This window comes from Anarhichas minor, unplaced genomic scaffold (genome assembly GCF_050575085.1).
Source record: "Anarhichas minor isolate MPS153535 unplaced genomic scaffold, ASM5057508v1 ptg000018l, whole genome shotgun sequence".
NCBI lineage: Eukaryota > Metazoa > Chordata > Actinopteri > Perciformes > Anarhichadidae > Anarhichas > Anarhichas minor.
In genome coordinates this window covers 14472230-14499917 of record NW_027466464.1, presented here as the reverse complement: position 1 = coordinate 14499917, position 27688 = coordinate 14472230, and the positions used below count along the sequence as shown (strand labels likewise).

At 43.4% G+C, this 27688-nt stretch overlaps 1 protein-coding gene across 1 annotated transcript; it reads right to left on the bottom strand.

Moving 5' to 3' along the window:
* On the bottom strand, positions 1–25844 carry LOC142953085 (BCL-6 corepressor-like). The gene is made up of 15 exons (XM_076095154.1): positions 25154–25844; positions 24722–24826; positions 21867–21950; positions 17086–20622; positions 14082–14198; positions 13957–14011; positions 13027–13431; positions 12617–12796; positions 10976–11301; positions 7935–8039; positions 7019–7185; positions 6115–6260; positions 5173–5250; positions 3778–3961; positions 1–1317 (listed from the first exon to the last, which is right to left on the bottom strand). Exons 3-15 carry the CDS (start codon positions 21867–21869, stop codon positions 219–221), a joined length of 6402 nt encoding a protein of 2133 aa, XP_075951269.1. The 5' UTR covers positions 21870–21950; positions 24722–24826; positions 25154–25844; the 3' UTR covers positions 1–218.
* Between the last annotated feature and the right edge of the window lie 1844 nt (positions 25845–27688).

Sequence of the window (27688 nt, the reverse complement as noted above, 5' to 3'; positions counted from 1 at the left end):
ACGTGTTCTTTACATTTATTGGACAATAAATAGTTCGGTGACCTGAATACAAAATGACAAACAAAAGGTAACAAACGTCGTATTTACACCAGACTCCATTTACAAAGAACTCATTTTAACAACAGTGACATCTGGACGCATATTCACAGTTTACACGTAGCACACGACACCGTCACGGTGTTTACTGAACTGGTTTCTGGACTCCCCTGGTTACACCGTCATGACCTGGATTTGACCCGGACCCCCTTCCCGGCAGCCTTCCCCGGGTCTTTCTTTGTGTCTCTCTGGATGGTTCCCCCCCCAACTTTCAACCCCAGGTCCCTGATGTGGACTCTGAGGTTGCCCAGGTTCCTCTGCCAGGCGGCGTCCATCTTTACGGTCTTGCCTCCGTGGGCGTCAGTGCTGCTGGTGGTGGTGGTGCCCCCCGCCCTCTTTACTCCCTGGCGTTCCCACGCATTAGCGTCCGTAGCCGGGACGCTAACAGGGCTCGTGATCCCAGCGGTTTTACTTCGTAGACGTTGCGTCTCACAAACAGGGGCATTGACCAAAGTGCCTCGGTTCGTAGAGTCCGAAACCCCGCTGGTCGGTCGCCCTTGGTTCGGTCGCTTCCATGCGTTAGCATCTGCGGTGCCGGTTGCAGGATTAGCAGGGTTCTGTGGGTCCACTTTGGTGTCCGAGCTCCTGCTTCTTAGTCGCTGTGGTTCCCACGTGTTCGCACAAACCGCTGCCTCGGACTTTGCTCCTTGTTGTTGTTCCCTAGAGTCCATCTTAGAGTCCGAATTAGCAGAATTTGGGATCCAACCGTTCTTACTTTGCTGTCTTTGCGGCTCCCACATGCTAGCGGTCACTGTCACGTTTGGCTTTGCAGGAAGAGGAACCGCAGTGTTTCTACTTCCTGGATGTTCCCACATCCTAGCGTTCATGTTGGTTTCCGAACATCCCAGATTCTTAATACTCAGTCCAGACTCTGCAGATCTGGCTTCTGGCGGTAATAACGGTGGGAAACGTTGCCCCGCCGGCGGCGGAGACGCCTCCAGCGAGTCCCAACGACTGTGCACGAACTCCAGAGAAGAGCCGAGCATGCCGGCGAGCTCCGGAGTGGCCTCGACCAGCTCCAGGGGGTCCCTGACGTCCGGTCTGAAGGAGGCCAGCTCCCACTCGTCCGGACCCGTGAGGAGCTGCGACCGGCGGGCCTGCCGGTAGAACTCGTCCTCGCCGACAGACCGAACGTTGAGCTGAGGGAAGAGACGCCGGAAAGACCGAGACGTCATCCGGAGACGACCCAGGACGTCGGAGAGGAGGAGCCAGTTCCTGGGTCTGGAGGAGGAGACGGAGAAAGAGCGTTTTTACAGAGAAGAATTTCAAACTAAATGTCAGAGTTTTATAAATTGCATTTGTGTTCGATTACAAACGAAAAGTTGAATTAAAGCTGAATTTGTTTTCCCATAAATGTCACGAGAGGGAAGACGGAGAGGCGGCTTCTCTTTTATGTCTCCGGCTGCAGCCAAGGGGCTGCTATTGATTCACAACGTGTGTGTGTGTGTGTGTGTGTCAAGGGCAAATGAAGCTTAACACAAGCCACCGCCACCCACACACACACACACATACACACACACACACACACACACACACACACACATGTTGCTGTTGGAATGTTAAACAAGCGAATGAAAAGCGCGAGAGAGTGTGTCGGAGCCCGGTGGCCTCGTACCCGGGAGGACCCATTAATACGACATCAGACACGATGGGGAGGAGGGGGGGGGGAGACGAAGTGGAAGCCAATTAGCCGCGTCGCCACGGCGATGCAATCCTCGTTAACGACCTCTCCGTCTGTCCCGTCTTTATCTCTCTCTCTCCCGGAGGATCTTTTTCCCTCCGTCCCTTTATACCACCTTAATTGGTGTGCCTGTGTGTGTGTGTGTGTGTGTGTGTGTGTGTGTGTTATTTTAATTAGATAATAAGTTGTTATAACAAAGCTGATTTCACAGCTGGAGTCGTGTTCATGTGGTCCAGAACCAAAAGGAGTTCAAAGAAACAACTAAAATAAAAAACTTTTGTCACATTAAAGAGAATAGCTGGTCCACCTTAAAAAGGTCAGACCACCTTAAGAGACGGTATACAACCACAGAAGTGGACGTCGTCGTGGTGACGTCTCTCTTTGGTTTGTGGACGTTTTGAAGCCTCCAGTTCAACGTTTTGGGCGTCGCCATCTTGGTTTTTTTGCAACCAGTGAACAGGAAGTGACCATATTAGGACTGAGGAGGAGTGACGTAGAGACGGCGTATATACAGTCAGGGCCATAAGTATTTGGACTGTGACAAGTTTTCTAATTTTGCTTATTTACACAACCCCAATGGATTTGAAACTAATCAGTCAACATGTGGTTGAAGACTATATTTGCAGTTGGTAGCTGGTCCTTGGATGCAAGCGAAGGAGGCCATTATTAGGTTAAAATAATTGGTGTACCTTGGTGAAGAAAAACCCTTCATAACATCTACTGAAGTCAAGAAGACTCTGGAGGATGTAGGCGTGTCATTGTTAAAGTCTACAATCAAGAGACCTTCATGAATCTAGATACAGAGGGTTCACAACAAGGTGAGAACCTCTGGTAACCCTGAAGAACAGGAAGACCAATTAGACTTTAACAGAAAACATCTGACAAAGACTGACCAGTTTTGGAAACAGATTCTTTGGAGAGATGAAACCAAGATGAACTTGTACCAGAATGATGGAGAAGAAGAGTGTGGAGAAGGAAAGGAACGGCTCATGATCCAAAGCATTCCACATCATCTGTCTAACATGGTGGAGGCAGTATGACATAAACATGTGTGGCTGCCAATGGAACTGGTTGGTGATGTCACAGCTGATAGAAGCAGCAGGATGAGTTCTGAGGTGTTTAAACTATCTGCTCAGATTCAGCCTAATGCTGCAAAACTGATTGGACGGCGCCTCACAGTGCAGATGAATAACGACCTAAAACATACTGTGAACACAACACAAGAGCTTCTCAAGGCAAAGGAATGGAATATTCTTCAATGGCCAAGTCAGTGACCTGATCTCAACCCAAGTGAGCAGCTTTTCACTCACTGAATATAAAACTGAAGGCAGAAAGACCCACAAACATCAGCAGCTGAAGGAGGCTGCAGTGAAAGGTCTGTCAAAGCATCTCAAGCGAGGAAACTCAGTGTTTGGTGATGTTTATGGTGCCAGACTTCAGGCAATCATTGACTGCAAAGGATTTTCCTCCAAGTATTAAAAATAATGATTCTATTCACAATTATGTTAGTTTGTCGAATTACTTTTGAGCCTCTGAACATGTGATGACTGTGTAGAAGTGGCTGTAATTCCTAAACGGTTGTTGTGATTTTTAGTTTTAGACAATGAATTAAAGCTGAAAGTCTTCACTTCATCCACTTGTTGACTGATTAGTTTAAAATCCATTGGAGTTGTGTAAAGAGGCAAAATTCGAAAAATTGTGTCACAGTCCAAATACTTATGGCCCCGACTGTACGTCTCTGGTAGAGACCTGTCAATCACTGTGTAGCCCCGCCCTAAAGCATCCCCTGCTTTATGGTCTCTTTGACTCTAAATGGACCATCATTTACAAAATGAACATCATGCTGTATTGAAGAAGACTTGAAACTAGAGATTGAGACCATAAACTTATGTTTACAATGTTTACTGAGGTAATAAATCAAGAGAGAAGTAGAGTCATTTTCTCATAGACTTCTATACAACCAGAGGAGTCGCCCCTGGTGGACAGTATTCTGAACTCACCTCTGGGACAGAGACACCTGGATGTTGTAGCAGGGCAGCAGTGGTCGGTCAGACAGCTCAAACTCAAACACCTCTCTCCGGGCTCTTTGCTCCTCATCCTCTTCCTCCTCTTCATCTTCCTCTTCCTCCTCTGGACCCGGAGGGTCAGCAAGAACGTTAAACAGTCCGACCTCGCTGGACGGTTCTGAGAACACAAAACATCAGGATGATCGTTATTGATGGAAGACAATGTCCTTTAGTCCTAACTGGTCTAGCCATAGCTCCTTAGTCTTGATCAGTTATTTGGATCCTAAGTGGTTTAGAGGTAGGTATTTGGATCCTAAGTGGTTTAAAGGTAGTTCTTTGGATCCTAACTGGTTTAGAAGTAGTCCTTTGGATCCTAACTGGTTTAGAGGTAGTTCTTTGGATCCTAACTGGTTTAGCGGTAGTTCTTTGGATCCTAACTGGTTTAGATGTAGTCCTTTGGATCCTAACTGGTTTAGTGGTAGTTATTTGGATCCTAACTGGTTTAGCGGTAGTTCTTTGGATCCTAACTGGTTTAGAGGTAGTCCTTTGGATCCTAACTGGTTTAGTGGTAGTTCTTTGGATCTTAACTGGTTTAGAGGTAGTTCTTTGGATCCTAACTGGTTTAGAGGTAGTTCTTTGGATCCTAACTGGTTTAGAGGTAGCCCTTTGGATCCTAACTGGTTTAGAGGTAGTTCTTTGGATCCTAACTGGTTTAGAGGTAGCCCTTTGGATCCTAACTGGTTTAGAGGTAGTTCTTTGGATCCTAATTGGTTTAGTGGTAGTTCTTTGGATCCTAACTGGTTTAGCGGTAGTTCTTTGGATGCTAACTGGTTTAGCGGTAGTTCTTTGGATCCTAACTGGTTTAGAGGTAGCCCTTTGGATCCTAACTGGTTTAGAGGTAGTTCTTTGGATCCTAACTGGTTTAGTGGTAGTTCTTTGGATCCTAACTGGTTTAGTGGTAGTTATTTGGATCCTAACTGGTTTAGCGGTAGTTCTTTGGATCCTAACTGGTTTAGAGGTAGCCCTTTGGATCCTAACTGGTTTAGAGGTAGTTCTTTGGATCCTAACTGGTTTAGTGGTAGTTCTTTGGATCATAACTGGTATAGTGGTAGTTCTTTGGATGCTAACTGGTTTAGTGGTAGTTCTTTGGATGCTAACTGGTTTAGAGGTAGTTATTTGGATACTAACTGGTTGAGAGTTATTCCTTTTAGTCATGATTGTCTCTTTCCTCGTGTGTCCCTCGTTCTCTCAGGACCAGTTAAAACATATTTACTGCCTCTAACCTTTGTCTTTGGTTGTGGGCTCTCAAATCCTACTTCCTTTAATCCTCAACCATCGATCCTTTCCCAGCATTCCCAGTGTCGCGTGTGTGTTTGTGTGTAAACTAACCGCACACAGAGCTGCCGTAAAACTCCCAACAGATTCCCGGATCGCCCTCCGACCTTCCCTGGAGGTCGGACAGATAGTCTGCAGAAGAAGAGGGATGGAGTGTTAGCGGTCGATCAGAGAGCCGACCAATCAGAGAGGACGACGGCGGCGAGACGAGGAAACAAAAGGGACACACACACACAGAAGACGATGAGTGTTTGTGCTCAGTCGGTGCCGGCTTGTCGCCGCGGCGCCTGGCGCTGAGTAGACGGATGCTGGCAGGAGTGTGTGTGTGTGTGTGTGTGTGTGTGTGTGTGGCAGTAAGCTGTTCTGGGATTCAACAGCCAAGCCTCATTAAACCCCTCCGGAGAGAGAGAAAGCGGGGGTAAAAAGAGAGAGACGGGGGAGAACAAATACAGGCAGGGAATGGTAATCAGACAGGCTGCCGAGTGCACGCACGCACACACGCACGCGCACACACACACACACTGACGCAGTGGCAGCTTCGCTTTCCTTCTCGTCGACTCCTCGGTCGCACTAAAACCGTTTTTATTTAATCTTTTATTTATATATTGTTTTTTTTCCTCTCCCCATTTTTTCTAATGTTAGCATGTTAGCATGCTAACACGAATGGTGGTAACTGTTAGTGTTTTTTAATTGTAAACGCTAAATGTGTCATACATCTAATGTTAGTTTGAAGGATTATAACTTTTTAAAAATGTTAATGCCCTCATGTTAAAAATATTAATATTAGTTTTTATCAGATTCTTTAATTTATTTGAGTTATTGATTTCTTATCAGAATAAAGCTGCCACTCCAATTACAAATAAAGAAAAAAATACAACATCAACGAATGATAATCTCTAAATTCTTTTTTTAATGAGAGATTTAATCTTTTAATCAATAAATTGTCTATAAATTACCAGTTTAATTGGTAATTAAACCAATTAAACCCCCCCTTACCCTCCAGGAAAGTTTCCATGGCAGCGCTGTGGGTCATGTTGATTGGTCCTCGTCCAGAATACGAGGTGAGGGTCGGGTCGGCGCCGCAGGCCAGCAGGAGGCGCACCACCTCCACGTGGTCGTTCTCCACGGCGTCGTGCAGTGGCCTGAAAATGTAATGTATATGATATTTAATAAAGGACACACTATCGTGCTGTTATGTACGACGGAGTATTGCAGGTAAAAACATTACGTGGTAGCTTCTAAAGTCGTGTTAATATGGAAATAAGCGAGACAAAGGTCCTAAAAGATACATAAAGACGTTTTCTTTCATATTCTAACTAAATACTCGTTTTAATTAATATACAGTATATTTTGCACTCTGTGTTCAACATCTTGTACATTTTTGACTTTAATCTCAGAGAATTTCAGATTTATTTTTCACGCACATGTATAATTCATGATCTCAGATAATATTCAAGTGTTTTCTCTCTGAATATTATCAGCATTTCACCTGTTAAAAGTGAGGTTACAAATGTACTATGTTATATATAGTATATATATATATATATATATATACTATATATAATATGTATATATGGATAGATATATATGGATATATATAGATATTATATCACCATTTGGCGAGTGAAGATTCGTCGATATGCAGATGATGCAGTTATCTATACAGTAGCCCCCCCGTCTAAATAAAAATATAACTGCCTTTCACACACTTCAGTCATCATTTTACTGATTAAAACAAACCTTGAATGTGCAAAAAAAGCAAATCCAGATCCAAGAGAATCCCTCTTACTGCTGCTTCAGCAAATACTACATCTTAACGGTCGTTACAAAGGTAAAACCCACATTTCACATTAGACTTATTATATCCAGTAAACTGAAGCAGTCATAAACCAACTCATACCTGGTCCCGTCCTGAGCGCCGCAGTTGACGTCGGCTCCGTTCTCCACCAGGTGGCGTACGATCTCCATCCAGCCGCGGGCGCAGGCCTCGTGCAGGGCACAGTACCCGGCGTTGTCTCGGTGGTTGACATCACAGATCCGCTGCTCCAGACAGTACAGCACCACCTCCTGGACACGAGAGGACAAGTGGACCGCCAATGAGACCAAAACCAGAGAAAGTACTGAGGAACAAAGCAGCTAACTAGGATGCTACGAGCTACATCTGAATATTTACTGCTGACCCACTGAGCCGAAACTACAACCACAGACGACATCTTAAGGCAGCAATCTGTTCGGTGCATCATTTCCTTTGTTGGAGGATTGCAAGGCCTAGAATAACCCTAATTGTATCTTGAGAGGAACCCTCATATTACCCTGAGGAGAACCCTCATTTGTCTTGAGAAGAACCCTCATTTTACCCTGAGAAGAACCCTCATTCTATCCTGAGAAGAACCCTCATTTGTCTTGAGAAGAACCCTCATTTTACCCTGAGAAGAACCCTCATTTTACCCTGAGAAGAACCCTCATTCTATCCTGAGAAGAACCCTGATTTTATCTTGAGAAGAACCCTCATTTGTCTTGAGAAGAACCCTCATTCTATCCTGAGAAGAACCCTCATTCTATCCTGAGAAGAACCCTCATTCTATCTTGAGAAGAACCCTCATTTTACCCCGAGAAAAACCCTCATTTTATCTTGAGAATAACCCTCATTCTATCCTGAGAAGAACCCTCATTCTATCTTGAGAATAACCCTCATTCTATCCTGAGAAGAACCTCATTCTATCATGAGAAGAACCCTCATTTTATCCTGAGAAGAACCCTCATTCTATCCTGAGAAGAACCCTCCAGGAAGTATGGGTGCGCTTGTCTAGCGTTACCTCGTATCCCAGGCTGGCGGCGCGCTGCAGCAGCGTCTCTCCGGCGTTCTTGTTCACAATGAGCCGGCGGACTTCGGGGGGTGTGGGGCGAGCGATGGGGGACACCTGTGTGTGTGTGTGTGTGTGTGTGTGTGTGAGAGAGTTTGTGTGTGAGAGAGGAAAGAGACATTTAAAGTGGTGAGCATGAGCTCGAGGATTGTTTTTATTACACACACACAAAAAACACACACAGGCGCTCGCTGTGTTTCTACATTTATCACTGTCAGATGTTTTCTCTTAAACACACACACACACACACACACACACACACACACACACACAGTTTTCTAGGCTCAGTCGAAAATAGCGCTGTCACCACCTCTGCTCTCACGACTCTGTCAGTGTGTATGTGTGAGAGAGTGTGTGTGTGTGTGTGTGTGGGAAGCCCGAGGCTGATGGCAGAAAGCTCAGGAAGAGGAGGAGGAGGATTTGTCTTAAAGTAAAAACAGAATGAGGGAGAAACCAACGAGGATTCTCTCTCTCTCTCGTTTCCTCGAGCTCGTCGTTGTTTCCCGACTTTGACTCTAACGTAGAAGAAGAAGCAGGATCAGGACCTTTAAGTCCTTTAAGGAACCTTAAGGAGTTCCACAGGGCTCCACTCTAGGTCCTCTGTTGTTTTCTTTATGAATAAATCTGTTCCTAAGCACAGACTCTATATTTGTCTTTTGTTAGGGGGACAGGAGGTAGACCACAAGACATAGACAAGGACAGGACGTAGGCAACGACGAGGATAGGACAAAGGAGGTGAGGACAGGACGAAGAAGACAACGACAAGACGTAGACATCAACAAGACATCGACGAGGACAGGACATAGGCAAAGACGAGGACAGGACGGAGGAGACGAGGACAGGACGTAGAAGACAAGGACAAGACATAGGCAAAGACGAGGACAGGACGGAGGAGACGAGGACAGGATGTAGACATCGAGAAGACGGAGACAATGACAAGGACAAGACGGAGACAACGACGAGGATAGGACTTCGGAGGCGAGGACAGGACATAGGCAAAGACTAGGACAGGACGGAGGAGACGAGGACAGGATGTAGACATCGAGAAGACGGAGACAATGACGAGGACAAGATGGAGACAATGACGAGGACAAGACGGAGACAACGACAAGGACAAGACGGAGACAACGACGAGGATAGGACGTAGGAGGCGAGGACAGGACGAAGAAGACGTCGACGAGGACAGGACATTGGCAAAGATGAGGACAGGACGGAGGAAACGAGGACAGGACGGAGGAGACGAGGACAAGACATAGGCGACGAGGACAGAGTTTTGTTTGATGGTGCATGTTTGTTACATTTGTCCCCACATTTCTCAGCAGTGCCTTGCTCAGTGGCTCTGAGGCAGAAGGTGAACCTTCCAGATTTATAAAATAAACTGTAATGTTACAAAACGCCGTTTAGATTTGGATTTGGATTTGGATTTAGAACGTATTTTAATAAAGAAATACGTTCATTCTCTGGAGTTTTTATCTGTATATTTGTAGCCTTGAATTTTGATTAGTTGTATTTAAATCGAGGCAAATTTATAAAATGAAAATAATCCAGTTTTCATTCGTCTCTGAATCAGAAATCAGAGACGGATGAAAAGCTGCCGACGCCACGGCAACAGCCTCCGCCGCTGAGCAGCCAGACAGTGTGTGTGTGTGTGTGTGTGTAATGTGTGTGTGTGTGTAATGTGTGCGCGCAGGCGTCTGTGAAACGAAGCCGCTCGCCGCCACGCATCGGCAAACGGGATGCGAGCTTTGCCCTGGAGGTGTGTGTGTGTGTAATGTGTGTGTGTGGGTGTGTTCTGGTGTGTGTGTTTTTTCTAGCGCAAACAAGGAGGAGGAGGGTCGAGCAAAAAAGAGAGAGAGTGTGTGTGTTCTGGTGTGTGTGTGTCTGTCCTCGCTGCCCTGAGGAAATCTCCAGCGCAGCAGCTGTCAAAACGGCACAAGCCACCGCCACACACACACACACACACCAGAACACACACACACATGTGGAGAATATTATTCTTCCTCCATAACCTTCAATCACTCCCTCCCTCGTTCGCCTGCCCGCCCGCTCTCTCTCTCTCTCTCTCTCTCTCTCTCATTCACTTTAATCTGCAGTGAATTGAATTACACACACACACACACACACACACACACAAACACACACACAGTAACACACACACATCGTCCCTGCAGAGCTTTCCCACCGAGCTCCAATCAGGACGATAATTGCAACGATTAACAAGAGAGAGAAGAAGAAAGACAGGAGAACAGCAGAAGAAGAACCGATTGTGGTTTCTTATAAAAATGTGTTTGAGACAAAAAAAAGACGAAAGAACGAAATGTCTTGACATTTTAACGTGGACTCGTCTCGTTGTTGTTAAGGTTTTAACTTGGACTCGTCTCGTTGTTGTTAAGGTTTTAACGTGGACTCGTCTCGTTGTTGTTAACGTTTTAACGTGGACTCGTCTCGTTGTTGTTAACGTTTTAACTTGGACTCGTCTCATTGTTAAGGTTTTAACTTGGACTCGTCTCGTTGTTGTTAAGGTTTTAACTTGGACTCGTCTCGTTAAGGTTTTAACGTGGACTCGTCTCGTTGTTGTTAACGTTTTAACGTGGACTCGTCTCGTTGTTGTTAATGTTTTAACTTGGACTCGTCTCGTTGTTGTTAATGTTTTAACTTGGACTCGTCTCGTTGTTGTTAATGTTTTAACTTGGACTCGTCTCGTTGTTGTTAACGTTTTAACTTGGACTCGTCTCGTTAAGGTTTTAACGTGGACTCGTCTCGTTGTCGTTAACGTTTTAACTTGGACTCGTCTCGTTGTTGTTAAGGTTTTAACGTGGACTCGTCTCGGTGTCGTTTTAACTTGGACTTGTCTCCGTCTTGTCGACGTTTTAACGTGGACTCGTCTCGGTGTCGTTTTAACTTGGACTTGTCTCTGTCTTGTAGATGTTTTAACTTGGACCCGTTTTCATGCTATCAAGCTAAATGGCGAAAAACAAGCGCTCCTCACTAACCTTTCCACTTGTGTCGTCGCTGCTACCTCCCTCGTCTCCCTCCTCCTCCCCCCCCGTCTCTCCTCCCGTGTGCTTCAGCTTGCAGGGACGCTTGCCCTTCGGCTTGTTGAGGTCGTCGTCATGGCAGCGGAAGGGATGGCGGTCAGGTGGCAAGGATAAGGAGGAAGGAAGAGGAGGTAAGGAAGGGAGGAAACTGGAGACCCTGCGGCTCTCCCTCAGCTTCTGGTGCTTGTCCTGGATGCGGGAGGAGGCGAGGGAGGCGAAGGATGCGGGGGAAGGTTGTCGGGCGAGATGAGTAAGACAGGTGGGCGGGGCCATGTGGAAAACTGTAAGAAAACAAAATAAAGTTTTATTTGCACGAGCAATGCTTTACATACCAGTTATACGTTGAAGCCTTGTGTCGCCATCTTGTTTTTTCATCAACCAGTGAACAGGAAGTGACCATATCTGGACTGAGGAGGAGTGACGTAGAGACGCCGTATAGAGACGTATACGCAGACGTACACAGACGTAATCACTGTGTAGCCCCGCCCTAAAGCATCCCCTGCTTTATGGTCTGTTTGACTTTAAATGGACCATAATGTACTAAATGAACATCATGCTGTATTGAAGAAGACTTGAAACTAGAGATTGAGACCATAAACTCATGTTTACAATGTTTACTGAGGTAATAAATCAAGAGAGAAGTAGAGTCATTTTCTCATAGACTTCTATACAACCAGAGGAGTCGCCCCCTGGTGGACATTAGAGAGAATGCAGCTTTAACACATGAAGCTTTGACTTCATAAGAGACTCATATGAGACTCAAACTGCAGCACTAAATAGTTTAATGTTCCACAAAGAACTCCAGAAACTCTTAATGCAGCTTCGTCCCTCTTTTTTCAGAAATGCGTGCGTGTGCACGTACGTGCACGGCCTTCGTCTTAGCCAACAAATGAGCTGCTGCCCGTCCTTCAGCAGGGGACGAGTTAGATAATAAGAGAGAGAGAGAGAGAGAGAGAGAGAGGGGGAACAATAAGGCTGAGTGGAGCAGCAGGCGGGCGAGTGAGGTAGCAGATGATGGGGGAGGGGAGGACAAAGAGAGACACACAGATGTTTGAAACACGACTGGATTCACACGTAGCGGAGGTGTGTGTGAAGAGTGACATCATTGTAATCTTTGGATTCCTGGCCACGCCCCCTTCCGCCACTCTAATGCTGTGTTCAAGTGCGACGGCGTTTCTTTTCTTAAATTACCGTGTTTATGAATTCCTTATTTTAAAGCGCAATTTTGTTGAGAAATAAATTATCATACTTTTGTCTTATAACCAAAGACGCCAACGTTGGACAGTGTCTACCACACATTTTATTGTTTTTAGCCCAAATAATAACTGAGATAAATTTAGATTAGAGAAACATGAAATATGAATCAGCCGTTACGCTGACGATGTTCTCCTCTCTGTTGATAAATATTCTAACAGATTAAACAGAATCATTCAGACTCCAGATGTTTTATTGACATCGGGTAAGTTGATGTATGATGAGTTTGATTATGTCACAGAAAAACGATACATCTTACGTTACCATGGTAACGGGTTTCCTTTCAGTTTTAAATGATAGAAGCAGCCGTTTAAAACAACATGTAGTAATCTATTACTTCACCTCTCGGGTTGTCGTCCCTCCTCACAGACGCGGGGTCACGCCAGCCTCCGTTGACCTCTGACCTCACCCTGCCGGAGGGCAGCCATTGGCCGAGCTCCCCGGGGAGGCGGGGCTTGTTGAGTCGGAGGCCGTTGAGCTCAATGCAGACCTTCAGCCTCCTCACGTCCTCCGGGGTCGAGTCTGTGACGGAGAACAGTTTAACGGGTCTTTAGAAGGAACTCTAGGGGACCCAGTAAAGAACCCTGTGGAACACCGGAGTACCTTCAAATGCCCTAAAATGTGTACAACTGAAGCTAAAAGGTCAATAAACCATTATGATTGATACAAGTATTATGTATCTGTATTAGTATTATAAAGAATTGTTCTGATGATTTTATTGATTATTTCTATAAGTTCTAAGGGACTCTTACCGCCGGTGAACTTGGTTTTCTTGTTGGGGTTCCCCATGGTCTCCTCCTCCCTCGTCTCCTCCTCCCTCTCCTCCTCCGCCCTCCCTCTCCTCCTGCTGCTGATGCTGCTCTGGTGGAACGGCTCCAGGCTGAAGAGACTCCTCCGGTTCATTGTCGCCGCGTCAGGACTAGAACCTCCGGGTGCCAGCGTAGTGGTCGTCGTGGAGACGCGTCCCTGGAACAGGCCTCTGGACAGAAACCGCTGTTGTTGTTGTTGTTGTGAGATAAAACTCCTCTCCTCTTTCTTCTTCTCCTCCTGCACATCTCCTCCTCCTCCTCCTTCTTCTCTGCTCTTCTTCTTCTGCTCCTCTGAGCCGACGGGGTGGTCGTCGGCGCGGTGGAACAGCGGCAGGACGGGGAGGAAAACTGCAGAGTTTCATGTGTTAATGTGATGGAGGTCTCATTTATTCTCTATACACCAACTTTTTAATTAAACTAATTATGGATTATTTTCTCCATTTAGCCACTAATTATCTGTTTGGTTTGTAAAAATAGTGAAAATAATTGTGAGAAACTATGTCAAAATTACCCAAAGTGACACTTTGTTGAGTCCAAACTTCAACATTATTACTGAAGCATTAACATAATTAACATTACTGTTAATACATTAACATTATTAATTATATAATAACATTATGCTTTGGCATTAATTAACTTCCATACATTCCAGCCCTGGTTTCACACTGAGAAACCAAGAGGAAAGGTGTGTGTGTGTGTGTTAGTGTGTGTGTAATGAAGGCAGCGGTTCGTTCGGCTTAAAGTCAGCGAAGTGCATCAAGAGTTCAACTGTGTGAACAAAAAGTGTGTGTTTTAATATCTGTGTGTGTGTGTGTGTGTGTGTGTGTGTGTGTGTGCACGTCGTCCTGCAGAGCTCTCTGGGAGTCTTCTTACCTCTCGGTGCCTCGGCGGCGGCTGCAGAGGGATTTCTTCCTCCTCCCTCTTCCTCCCTCCTCCTCCTCCTCCTCCTCCTCCTCCTCCTCCTCCTCCTCCTCCTCCTCCTCCTCCTCCTCCCTCCCTCTGTCTCCCCTCTGGCCGTCTGCCAGCTCCGTCTCCTCTGTCCACCCTTCTTCCTCTTCCTCTCTTCCTCCCTCCTTCTCCTTCAGCTCGAGCTCAGAGAAGCGCAGCATCGCCCGCTGAGAGAGGGACGATAAAAACATCAGAGACGGAAAACATTTACTTTACATTCAAACTTCAATCAACCAATCAGCTCCTCACACAGGTGTGTCAACAGCCTCCCTTTACTGTGCGCTTTACTTCCATCTTAACTCATTATTCACAACTGGGAAAAGGGAAATGTGCCTCCTTTAGGAAATAATACCAAAAGAAGCTTTGCCAGAAAATTGTCCAATAACAGACGTCGCCATCTTGGTTTCTGGCCGTCGCCATCTTGGTTTCTGGCCGTCGCCATCTTGGTTTCTGACCCTCACCATCTTGGTTTCTGACCCTCACCATCTTTTTTTTGCAATCAGAAGTAACACAAGAGAGTGGAGCTAAGTACATCCGAACACTAAATAGGACATCTTTAGGCGACCGTTCCTGCAGCCCTTGACAGGCTTCACTTTTTTGGAACTGAAGGTTGCCACGTGTGTCCAAAACTTTAGTCTTTGACCAAATATCTGCAACATCTCTGGTTGATATTTGGGGGGTTTGTTCCGTTTTTGGTCCACATCAGCATCATAACAGCAGCTGTTTGTGACCCGAAGCTGCTTTAAAGGGAGAAATAAAACTCAGCTCTTCCTGTCTGATGTTTCTTAAACTGAAAAAGACGGACACGAACATCCCAGGGTGTTCAACCAAACCTCGTAAACGTTGGTAACCGGCCCCCAGTGCGCACGCTGACAGGCCAGTATTTCCTCGCTCACCTCACTTTGCCCCGAACCACAAACCCATTAAAAAAATTAATGGCCCGTAAAACGATCTGCAAATTCATCTGACGGCTGGCCTCATCACCCCCCCGAGGAAACACGAATGACCGAGCTCAAAGACTTCCAGAGGGAATTAACAGCCTGACAGCTGAGAGAGATGACTCATACACAACACAGCTGATGTTTTCAATAAGGGGAATAAATATCTGCTGTCTCACCAACAACAACGACGTCTTCCCCTGATCATCTCTGGACATTATATCACAACAAGACTCCAATATTTAAATACTAAGACGTCCAATTTTCTAGAAACCTGTCTGGATCCATTAACAATGCAAACCACAAGCAAAGCATACAAACTACTGTCGATTCTAAAATGTGACATTTACCCAAGATTGATGTGTTAATACAACAGTGTATTAGTGTCATTGTAGGTAAACAATACAAATAATTACAGAGCTGGGGGGGGGGGGGGGGGTTAACATCACAAGAAAAGGAAATCATTTACGATTCTTTAAGATTAAAGCCGTAAATTTACAAGAAAAAAGCTCACAACTTTACGAAAGAAAGACTGCATATTCTCTGAGATGGATGCCACTGAATGCTTGACTCGTTTTGTTTTGGTCCAATTCTCAACACAAAGAGAAGCCGTTTGATGGGAAATGTAGTTCATTATTTAGTTTTTCTTGTTCAAACACAAACCAGCTTCTATAAGAGGAGGATCCCATTAAAATAACTACTCTCTATCCTCCTCCGTTGGTGATGGAGGAGGACGAGGAGGAGGAGGGGAGATTAAATTTGAGTTGAAGGAGGGATCCCGAGGGAACGAGGAGGTGAAGAGAAGGAAGCGGCAAACAGAGAGGCAGAGAAACAAAAATAGAGCAAAACGTTGAGAGAGATGAAAGAAAAACAGGAGAGAAGAAGACAAGATGAATACGTAAAGACAGTTCGTTTTCTTTATCTTTGGGGGGAGAAACCAGCAGGATAAGAGTCGCCTGAGGCCACATACATCCGGTGCGTTATCCTAACCCGAACTCAGCACGACCCCAAAACACTCGTGGACGGAGAAACAAGCCGAGAAAAAAAAAAGTAGTGACGGAGGAAGTGAAAGAGAAGGCGAATCTCCTCGTAACACCTCCTTATACCTGAGGATTATTCACTACATCTGCACTACATTTACTGTGATTTGATAGTTATGAGTTACTTTACGAAGAGCTGCTGTTAGATGGAGTCTGGTTCCAGTTTCATTCATGCATTCACGTCACTAATTTGCAGTAAACACAATAAACACAATAAACACGTAATTTCAGGTGGTATCTCGTTACTTGACATATTAAATGTAATGATATTACCGACATATATATTATATTATATTACTTTATTACGGCTATAAGTAGTATAATTACACTGTCTGATAGCTGCTTTTCATTTAGGATCAAGTTCCCATTTGGCAAAACACCCGGATTCATCAAACATCTTCAGTATATGGGACAACTCCAATATTTTATAGTTGAGAAATGACTTCTTAGATTAGAGAACGATCATGTTTAGGGTTCATAAAAAGGGTGAACATGTATTAACCTCCATCAACGACCCACTACTTCCTGCGTTGACACTGAAGTTCGGCGCTGGTTGTGGATTGTAGGGTTTTTAAAAACATCTGATATCATCCTAAACCCTCAGGATACTGGACTACTCTGATACCACCACCAAACTCCTGGAAACCCTCCTCAGAATACAAACATTGTGTTGCACTCCTCCAATCACAACCTTTTTACACCTTCTCCAACTTCCAAGCACCTTCTTCAATCTCCACCAAACAGAATTTGGTCTTGGGAAGCCGGTGAGGGATCATATCCTTTGACTTTAGTGCTGGAAACATCTGCTGAAACTATGTCAAAACACTTGATTCTTACAATCCTGCCCCCCAAAAAACAGGAAAAGCCAAAGATGATGTGTAACTTTTTCTTTTTTCTTTACTCTTTGTCGGACTAAAGACTATAATTCTGAAGGGAACCAAAAGGAACCACTACAATGTTGAGGTCACAGTATGACAAGAACTAGATTTGCCCGTCTCACCAGAGTATCACCGTTTCATCGACAAACGAAGGGATGAAGAAAGAAAAAAGAGAATACATGTAGAGGTGGATCTTACCTGAAGTGCTTTCTGCTCTCTGCTCAGCTTGCTGGAGTCGGCGTAGAGCTCCGTGGTCACGCATTTGATCCGGTCGCCCACGTAGCCGGACGAGTTGGCGATGCGTTTGGTGAGGCCGGACTGTCGGCCCTTGCCGCAGCAAGAGTCCTCATCCTCGTCTTCCAGGGGATCCAAGCCATCCTGGATGTCGTCCTTTTCGTCTCCGCAGCTCTCTCTTTTGGGCTCTGCCTCGTCGCACTTTAGGTCTTTGTTAACCAGCGGTTCTTGAATCAAGCCTCCATTGGTAGGATTTCCAGGTGAAAGATGCCGACAGGTTGGGCTCCGAGGAAAACTGTTTCCACATGTGAGGACCCTGGGATTGCTATGTGCACAGGTTTGGTTATTTCCAAAAGACTGGCCTATAGAGAGGCTATGTCCACAACTAAAGCGGTTCTTTCCGCATGCAGGAGCCCTGATGTTTCCACAAACTGGGCGCACAGGATTGCGGTTTTCGCAATTTGTAAATCTGGAATTGATGTTCCCAGAGTTCGGAGACAAAGGGTTGCATCTTCCATGAGTTGGGCTGCTGAATATTCTGGGTTCACAAGTCGGAGCCCTCGGAGCCAGATTTCTGCAACATGGGCCCACAAAGCTTCCGTTTACATCTCCACTGCTACATGGGGGCGTTCTTGGGTTGTTGTAAACACACAGTGGGGCCCTGGTATTCATAACCCTGGGATTAAAACTCCTGCATGCTGGGACCTGGGGACTAAAATCTCTACTTGCTGGTCCCTTACTGCTGCAGACTGGACTGTCTGGATGACAGCTGCCCCCATAAGCCGGACTCTTCGGACAGGTGACTGCACACACTGCTCCCATGATGTTGCTGGAATTGTTGTTGTCACAAGGATCCAATGAGTTCCCATCTTTGGAAGGGCTTTGCTGAGGGCTTACATTTTGATTGGCTGAGGACTCTGACTTAACTTCATTGCTAGCGCTCTCAACTCCATTAGTCCGACCACCAATGACACCAGTTATCAAGTCACCACCAGAGGCTCCAGTTTTACATTTTCTAGAAAATTGCTGTGGAGAAGTTCGGGCACAGCGCATCGTCTGCTCCTCTGGGATGTCTGGGAATGGACTAAGTGGCTCCTCTATTTCCGGGATCTCTTCTGGGGTCTCCTCACTGGGAAGAGGAGGTAAAGAAGTCTTGTGATGAGGGGGTTGTGGTTGGGAGGTGTCGGGTAGTAAGTCTTGCCTCTGCTCTCCAGCCTGGCTGTGGGAGGATTTTGGAGGCTCACTTTCTTGGATGTGGTTACCGCCATGCTTAGAGGAATCTTCTCTTATGGTAGATAAGGAGCTGTGCTTATTAGTGTTCAATTCATCATCTTCCTCATCACGCACCAGGTCAATACAAATCACATCCTCTCTGGTAGAAGTGAGGCTTTTGCCTGAAGCCTTTATGGTTTGGTTTGTGGACTTGTCTCTCTCAATGTCACTCTTTTGGGAGCAATCAGCATCCGGCTTTTCCTGGTTCCTGTACGGTTCTACGTTCCAGGTTTTGTCCTGGTTCTCAATTTGGTCAAGACCTGCGTGGGAGGAAACAGGTGGAGGGGCCATCCCTCGGGAATTCTGGTATGTCATGAAGTCACCCTGGTTTGGATGTACCCCATATGGAAATCCATGTTTTGGTGCAATGCAAGCTGGGTAAAAGCTGCTGTTGCTAAGCAAAGCTGGGTGGGTATAGACGGGCCCTTTGCCTGGTATGGCCATGCGTTGCAAGGACATATTCTCAGCAACCGAGTATGGGATGTAGCGGTTAGTGTAACCTAAACCAGGAGGGAGGTAGGAGTCACCATAGATTGGACCGGAGGAGTTTCCATTTCCCACACGAGATTGCTGTTGTTGTTGAGGATGAGGTTGGCTCTCTGGAGCTTCTGGCTTAGCAGGGGTTGTAGTATGTTTCCCAGTCTCTCCTTTCCACTTTGGATTCTCCAAATCACTAGCAGGGACTCGTGGCCATTCCATTTTGGCCTTTAGGGAGGGAGATGATGCAGACGGTCGTCCCGCTGAGGCAGGGCTGGGGATACTGGTGACCTCAACTGTCTTGGAGCCAGGTGAGTTTTGAGAACTATTGTCTATACTCTTGTTTTTCATAATTTGGGAGCCTCTGTTGTGCTGTGCAGAGCTGACAGCTGAGGAAGGACCAGGAACAACCCAAGGGGAGGGCACAGTGCTGATAACTTCAGGACGATCTGGAGTCTTTGCTGACGTGGTAACGGGTGGGTTCTGGTAATGAGATGGTGGCAAATACCCTAACTTGGCCAGAGCATCTAATTTAGATGGGAATCCATTTGAGAATTCTTCCAACTCTTTGGCAGACAGATTCAACGCTTTGTCCCTGGGGGTTTTGGCAGACTTTTGAGGTACAGCTTTGTCCAGTGATGTCTTTGCAGGTGAAATCTCTGCAGTACTGCGGTCTGAGCTGGAATCTTTGGTTTTGTTGCTGCCTGAAGTGGCCATGTAAAAGGGGTGATACACTGATAGTGAGGTTGAGGATGAGGAGGTCCTTCTGTAAAGGGACTTCTGGAGGTCTGTAGTGGTGTTGTTGAGGGTTTGAGGAACTGAGCGTGGGGGATGGGTAACTGGGGGTGACTCTAAGGCAGCAGTGTTAGCTGAACTGCTAACAGGGCCACCACTACTTCCACCACTGCTGCTGCTGCTCATCGTGTTCTTGGTGGAAGTAGGTTGACTGGACTTTGCGCCACTGCTACTGCTGCCATGTTGTCGCTCCGTATGATGAACAGCTTGAGGCTCCTGGTGGATCTGTGGACTGGTGCTGAAGGCAGAGGGTTCCTGATGCACCTGAGGACCGAGGCCTTGTAAGGCCTTGTCCTGGCAGTGGGGCAGCGGTGACAGGATGGCAGGAGACGGAGTTGCAGTAGGGATCCTGATCAGAGGGCCCAGCGGGGAGGAGATATGGGCCGGGCCATAATGAGGCAGGTAGAAAAGTCTGTCCTCCCCAGGTGTGCTGCTTCCTGCCCCAGCAGCACATAGAGATTGGTATGCCAGTTGCTGGTGGAGGAAGGGCAATGGCTGGGACAGGAAGGAGGCCTTGTACGCCATGTCCAGGAAGGGGTACATTGTTACATCAGCATAAGGGCTGACCCAGGGCAATCTCAGGAAGCCGCCAGCACCGTTCAGACCCAGTTCTGACTGCTTGTCGTTGGATAAGACTCGGCGGTCCAGCCCCAGACCGTCTCCTCCTGCACCAGGAACAACCAGGGGTTTCTGCAACCCTGGTTGTGGGCTCTTATAAAGTCCAACATATCCATTCGCAGATTTCTGGCCATCCAACAGGGTCACACCTGGTTTGTAGAGGAGGTCATAGCCAAGCGGGAGAGAAACGCCGGCCTCCTGGGGCTTTTCGGCAGAGAGAGGATGAATGCCGGGATAGAAGATTCCTGCGTGGGGGCGGTAGTTTTCTCCCACCAGAGCGTTGCGGTCGATGCTGAGGGCAGCTAGCGGGTTCATCCTGTAAGATGCGCTGGCATCCACCTGCAACATGGAGAGTCAAAATAAGAAACCAAACTGGAGGATAACGGTATTCCCAAGTAGGATACATGTCCATGTTCATTACAGCAGAAACTGCTTTCTGATTTAAAGTAGTTAAAACATTTTGAATACTTTGCATTCATTTATACCAAAAGTATTGACGTTTGCTCGATCAACAAGCACATTTTCTTCATTTTATTGAAGGATTTCTTCCTCTTTGACAGGAAAAAGTGTTAGACACTGTCTCTGCCGTGTGGATTTAGTTCAGTAAAATCTCTGAAATAAACCGTTGAGTGTTACATGGCCTTTCACGGACAAACAGGAATGAAAATGATCTCCAATACAGGATGTGATTTCATTTTTCCTTTCATGGAGAAAAATAAGAGAAGCCTTTTCTTTTCTTTATTTTGTATTCCTGGATGACATATGACGCTGCGAGCTACTCTTTCTCTCTCCCTCGACAGATCCAGGAAATAAAAGAGAGAAAAGAGGGGAGGCGTGAGATAAACAAAGAGAGGGCGAGAGACAAAGGGAAAGCACAGCAGTAAGAGAGCGAGACTATGGGAGAGCAATACTGAAGGCAAAAAAAGAACAGCCTAATTGAATTTCCTGTCACACGGCGTCGTGAACCATCTCTGATTGGCTATCAGCCGCAGGGCCATTAGGAAATTATCCAGACAGCTGGGTTTCCGCCTGAGATGTGGAGCGAGCAGAAAGATCCTTCACTCGCTCGGCTTTACAAGGTACCAAAAAAAGAAAAGAAAACGAAATGTGGCTGAAGGAAAATTAAAGTTGGATTTTTGGGAATTAATGGAAAAGCAGTGAATAGCAGTTTTTTTTTGTTTTTTTCAATGTTTTCTACAATTACTTTTTAAAAAGAGAAAACAAAATAACTGTAACCGTTACATCTCGTGGCGCTACGTTTCGTGGTGTTGAGTTACGTCTCGTGGGGCTACGTCTCGTGGGGCTACGTCTCGTGGGGCTACGTTTCGTGGAGTTACGTTGAGTTACGTTGAGTTACGTTTCGTGGAGTTACGTTGCGTTGAGTTACGTTTCGTGGCGCTACGTTGAGTTACGTTTCGTGGCGCTACGTTTCGTGGAGTTACGTTGCGTTGAGTTACGTTTCGTGGCTCAGTTTCAAACTATTTTTGGATTTGTGGGTATTTTGGATGGTGCCCGAGCTACAACCTCAAACACTGTAACTTGTACGAGGAAACACTAGACTTGAAGTTGACCGTTGACCTCACCATGCTGTGAGCCCGCGGGGTTCTGCTTCAGACCTGACCGTCTGCCAAGAGAACGCCGTTCACTCCGCCATGTCTGAAGATGAACTGAAAAACCATATGAGACGAAGATTTTATTAAATCGTACTGAAACACTGACGTCTCACTCTGTAAAAGAAATAAAGGACATTTTAAAATAGATTTCTTTAAACTGAAATATGGTGGTGTGACACTTTACATTTTAAACTCTGTTTCAGAGCGTCTCGTTAAAGGTTGAGTACTCAATAATTAAAAACTAAAAGATGATGATTTTCTCGCCATTTAACCACTTTTTTAAAAACAACAGTGGTAACACTTTATAATAACTACACACTATGAAGCATTAGTTAAGTATGAGTAAACACTTAAAACACTTTACTAACGAGTAGTAACTACCTTAATAAATCATGAATTAATCATGAATTGCAGTATTAATATGCGTTTATAAAGCATATATTAACATAGTCCCTAACCATTATATATATATAAATGCATGAATAATGTACATCTAAATAAGTTATTCATCATTTACTAACACTTTATAAACTATCTTATTAATCATCTACAACTCCTTAATAATTGGTTTGTAAAATATATAATACTTCATTTACAAATGGGGAATCCATCATTTATAAAGTATGAAAACACAATTATGAAACACATAATAGACGAGCTTATCAATCAAGAATAAAACATGTATAACTGTTGTTATGAACTGCATACTAATGAATTATTAATGTAGGAACAATGCTTTATAAATGATGAATTAAGTGTTTACTCAAACTTAACTAATGCTTCATAGTGTGTAGTTATTATAAAGTGTTACCACAACGGTTTTAGTGGAGAGAAGATATGATGGAAAATAGAAATTTCTTTTAAAGCTCTTAGTTTGAAACGCTGGTTTGGTGTTTTCACATTCATGTCTGTGGACGTTTGGTTTTATATATCAAGAAATTAATTTTACGAAAATGAATTAAAATGGTTTCAATTTACACAAATATTGTGAGTAAAAACAACAACAAAGAAGGAAAAACTGTTTTTCAATGTTAAAATTGGAAAGAAAGTGGTGTGTGGCTTGCAATAATTTCAGCTATACAAACACACACACACACGCGCACACACACACACACAGTGATGTTACAAGGCTCAACGTGTTTTATCACGCAGCCGGAGGACTGATAAGGCACGTCGCCTCGTTTCCCGAGGAAGGAATAATCCAGCAGACACACACACACAGACACACACACACACACACACACACAGAGTGATTGATGGCTGTTAGGGAGCTGGGATTTCAATAACGGCTCTTATCGCCAGACTATTTGAAGGACAGGTGTGTGTGTGGTGTGTGGTGTGTGGCCATGATCATCCATCAAACCACACACACACACACACACACTCAGCTGGATCGGCTTGCTGGGAAATTTATGCGGTTTCCATCAGCGGTGGAATGTAACCAAAGTACACATTTGAGGTACTTTTATCTCAGTATACTTGAGTATTTCTACTTCACAACATTCATCCGACAGCTTTAGTTTGTTTGTAAATTAAGATTTGTACACAGAAGCATATGAAGAGTTTGTAAAATCTGATGTTTAGTTATAAAATAAACCTGTGAAATAAACATGTATTATCTCTATAATACAGCAGTGATGCCTCTAGTGGACACTAAGAGAATAACATGTATTATTTCTATAATACAGTAGTGATGCCTCTAGTGGACACTAAGAGAATAACATGTATTATCTCTATAATACAGTAGTGATGCCTCTAGTGGACACTAAGAGAATAACATGTATTATTTCTATAATACAGTAGTGATGCCTCTAGTGGACACTAAGAGAATAACATGTATTATCTCTATAATACAGTAGTGATGCCTCTAGTGGACACTAAGAGAATAACATGTATTGTCTCTATAATACAGTAGTGATGCCTCTAGTGGACACTAAGAGAATAACATGTATTATCTCTACATGTATTATCCTGACGGAACTGGAGAGGATCTGCAAGGAAGAATGGCAGAGGATCCCCAAATCCAGGTGTGAAAAACTTGTTGCATCATTCCCAAGAAGACTCATGGCTGTACTAGCTCAAAAGGGTGCTTCTACTCAATACTGAGCAAAGGGTCTGAATACTTATGACCATGTGATATTTCAGTTTCTTTTTTAATAAATTTGCAAAAACTTCTACATTTCTGTTTTTTTCTGTCAAGATGGGGTGCTGAGTGTACATTAATGAGAAATAAAATTAACTTTTTTGATTTTAGCAAATGGCTGCAATGAAACAAAGAGTGAAAAATTTAAAGGGGTCTGAATACTTTCCGTACCCACTGTATGTATATGTATACGTATGTATATGTATATACGTATGTATATGTATGTATGTATATGTATGTATATGTATACGTATGTATACGTGTGTATATGTATACGTATGTTTATGTATACGTATGTATGTGTATGTGTATACGTATGTATATGTATATATGTATACGTGTGTATATGTATACTTATATATATGTATACGTATGTATATGTGTATATGTATGCGTATATATGTGTATATGTATACGTATGTATATGTATATATGTATACGTGTGTATGTGTGTATATGTATACTTATGTATATGTTGATAAAAGACAGCGACGGAGAACAGGAAGTGATTAGACTGGATTTCAAAATAAAAACACAGCTGGAGAAAGATAAAGTCATCTTGACTAGAGCTGTAGCTGAGACTCTTATTTTGAAAGGTATACGTTAACATTTTTTCCATTTTTCCAGTTTTTGGATGTTTACGTGAAGATAAGTTACTTTATTATTATTAATATACTCAGACCTCACAGGAAGCAGCAGGTTAGTGTTGTACTCATGTCCTCATTTCCTTGTGTCCTCATGTCCTTGTGTCCTCTAGAGACACTGAACTCGGTTTAAATGTCTGAACCTGGAAATATAAAACAAATGAAATAAAGTTAAAGTTCAGTCAAAACATGAAACTGTATTCGTCATAAAATTAAATGTTCAACAAAGTGGAAACAAAGTATTATATTTACTTAATACTAGTATTGTTAAGCTTGCAAATTGGCCTAAACAATAATAATTTTACAATAAATTGTTATTGTTTTAATATATAAAAGATAAAAAATAAGCAAATTCAAAAAAGTATATTAACAACAATATTAATATAAATTGTATTAATATTAATAATATTAATATTAGTAGTAGTAATAGTAGTAATAATAATAATAATAATAATATATTTTAAACTCACCTTTTCTTCTGTGGACTAAACTCCAGAGTTGTATTGTTTCACTTTGATTATTTTTTATTTAACATCCGGTCAAAACAAACTAAATCCCAAATATTTACACCTTCTCCTCTCGCGCTGAAGTAAATAAATCCTCATTGATCAGCCGCGTGCGAATGAAGAAACGGGGGGGTCGTGGACGTGGACGCGCACGTGCGCACACACACACACACACGGATTTCCTCCTAAATAAAAACAACAATGAATAGAGTCTGGTGTGAGAGCCGCGCGCAGCACAAACACTACGGGTCACAAACAGGTCGTCCGGAGCGAGCCGCTGGAAACACACACTTGGACACGCGCGCAAAGTCACGTGCACATACGCACGCGCCGTCCACGACCGGGTTGAACTGTGTGTGTGTGTGTGTGTGTGTGTGTGTGTGTGTGTGTGTTGTCCCGACAGGAAGCAGCAGCGGGATCTAATCCACAAAAAAATGAAAAACATAAAATGTATCCTCCACGAGCGGAAATATTCCTCAGGGTGTCACGCGCGCAGCACGCGAGTTATTCCACATTTCTTTTCTTTCTTTCCGGTCCGTCTGTCCTCCTCCTCCTCTTCTTCTTCTTCTCCTCTTTCTCTACACGTCAAGTTACAAACAACCAACCGTGACGTTTCCGCTGCGCGCCTTCAGAATAAAACTACAGTGAAACAAAACAAACAAAAAAAAAAGAGTCCAGATATACTTACTTAAGTAATACCACAGTCAGTGTACAAATACACTGAAAAATACTACTGTCCAAGCTGGAAAGTAAAACCTTTGATTTTGAGGTACTCGTACTTTACATTTCAGAGTAAATGTACTTTATTTATCTTTATTCAGAGTATTAATCAACTAATAAATGATTGTGTATTATTATAGATGATGTAGAGTCATTAAAATGAGCTCCAACATTTACCAAATCCACCTTTAAAACAAATAGTTATAAATAATATAAAAACACAAAAGAGGAGAAGACGTCCAAACACTTCCTGTTTGTGACTTTAATCTGAACTACAGACAATTCTATTCTAATATTTTAAATATGAAATATACTATAATATTATGATAAACGACAGAAATTCCATGTAAAACAAAAATTCTTGCCAACAGTTTTTAAAGCAGTGCGTTTATTTTGAAAGTGCCCTTCGTGGTGTTATTGTGGATTAATGATTCTGACTTCACTCAGCTCATCAATACTTTACATTTCTGTTGAATTTTCCTTTTCTTCTTTATTTTTAGAATATATATACACATATATATATATATATATACACACATATATATATATATATACACACATATATATATATATATACACACATATATATATATATATACACACATATATATATATATATACACACATATATATATATATACACACACATATATATATATATATACACACATATATATATATATACACACATATATATATATATATATACATATATATATATATATATATACACATATATATATATATACACATATATATATATACACATATATATATATACACATATATATATATATACACACATATATATATTTGTAAACCAAAATATGAAAATAATTCAACAATCAAAATGCATCAAATTAGTTTAATAAAATTGGAATTTCAGAGAAGATTCTGTAAAATATATGTATTAATGTAATACTTTTACTATGTCTGATAAATAAATAGTCATGATTAATATTTTATGATTAATATTGTTGATTATATTGATTTATATGAAGTGATTAATCATATTTGTTTAATTGTTGCTGATCAATAACCTCAAACACAGATAAAGTAAAGTATAAGTACATACACTCAGTATTTAACACCACAGCTCCTCCAAGTGGATCCAAAGAGTACTGCAACGCAGTACATGACTACATGACCACTACTGCTCGTACTACTACTACTACTACTCCAACTACCGCAAAAATAGGACTAAAGATACTATCACTAAACATAACTAAACATAGTGTTAAAAGTACTACTACATTTAGTACATGTACAGGCCAGATCTTGTCTACCTTGATACTTCTACTAACACTACTTCAAGTACTGCAATCATAACCACTCTGTCTCATTGGGTTGTTAGTATTACAGTACTACTACTACAACTCCAAATTCCTGTTACTTTGATAAATAATACTACTGCTGAAATACGGCCAATACAACGAGTACTATTCCTTATACTTAGACTACTAGTATTTCCACTACTATCTGTGCTACTACTATGAATACTACTGGTATTAACACCAATATTACTAAAATAAGTACCGCTACTACTGTACTACTACCTGTTCCTGTATTACCATTTGATATTACTACCACTACTCATTCTAAAGGAGAAGTCTCGTTCTAAAGGAGACATCTCGTCCTGAAAGAGACGTCTCGCCCTGAAGGAGACATCTCATCCTGAAAGAGATGTCTCGTCCTGAAGAGACGTCTCGTTTTAAAGGAGACGTCTCGTTCTGAAGGAGAAGTCTCATTCGGAAGAGACGTCTTGTTCTGAAGGAGACA

Bases quoted from the DNA above. Each gene is read 5' to 3' on its own strand.
- LOC142953085 (XM_076095154.1), bottom strand. The intron at 6,261-7,018 runs GTATGAGTTGGT...TTACATTTTCAG, and splicing joins GGCGCTCAGGACGGGACCAG to GCCACTGCACGACGCCGTGG. The intron at 3,962-5,172 runs GTTAGTTTACAC...TTGTGTTCTCAG, and splicing joins TTACGGCAGCTCTGTGTGCG to AACCGTCCAGCGAGGTCGGA.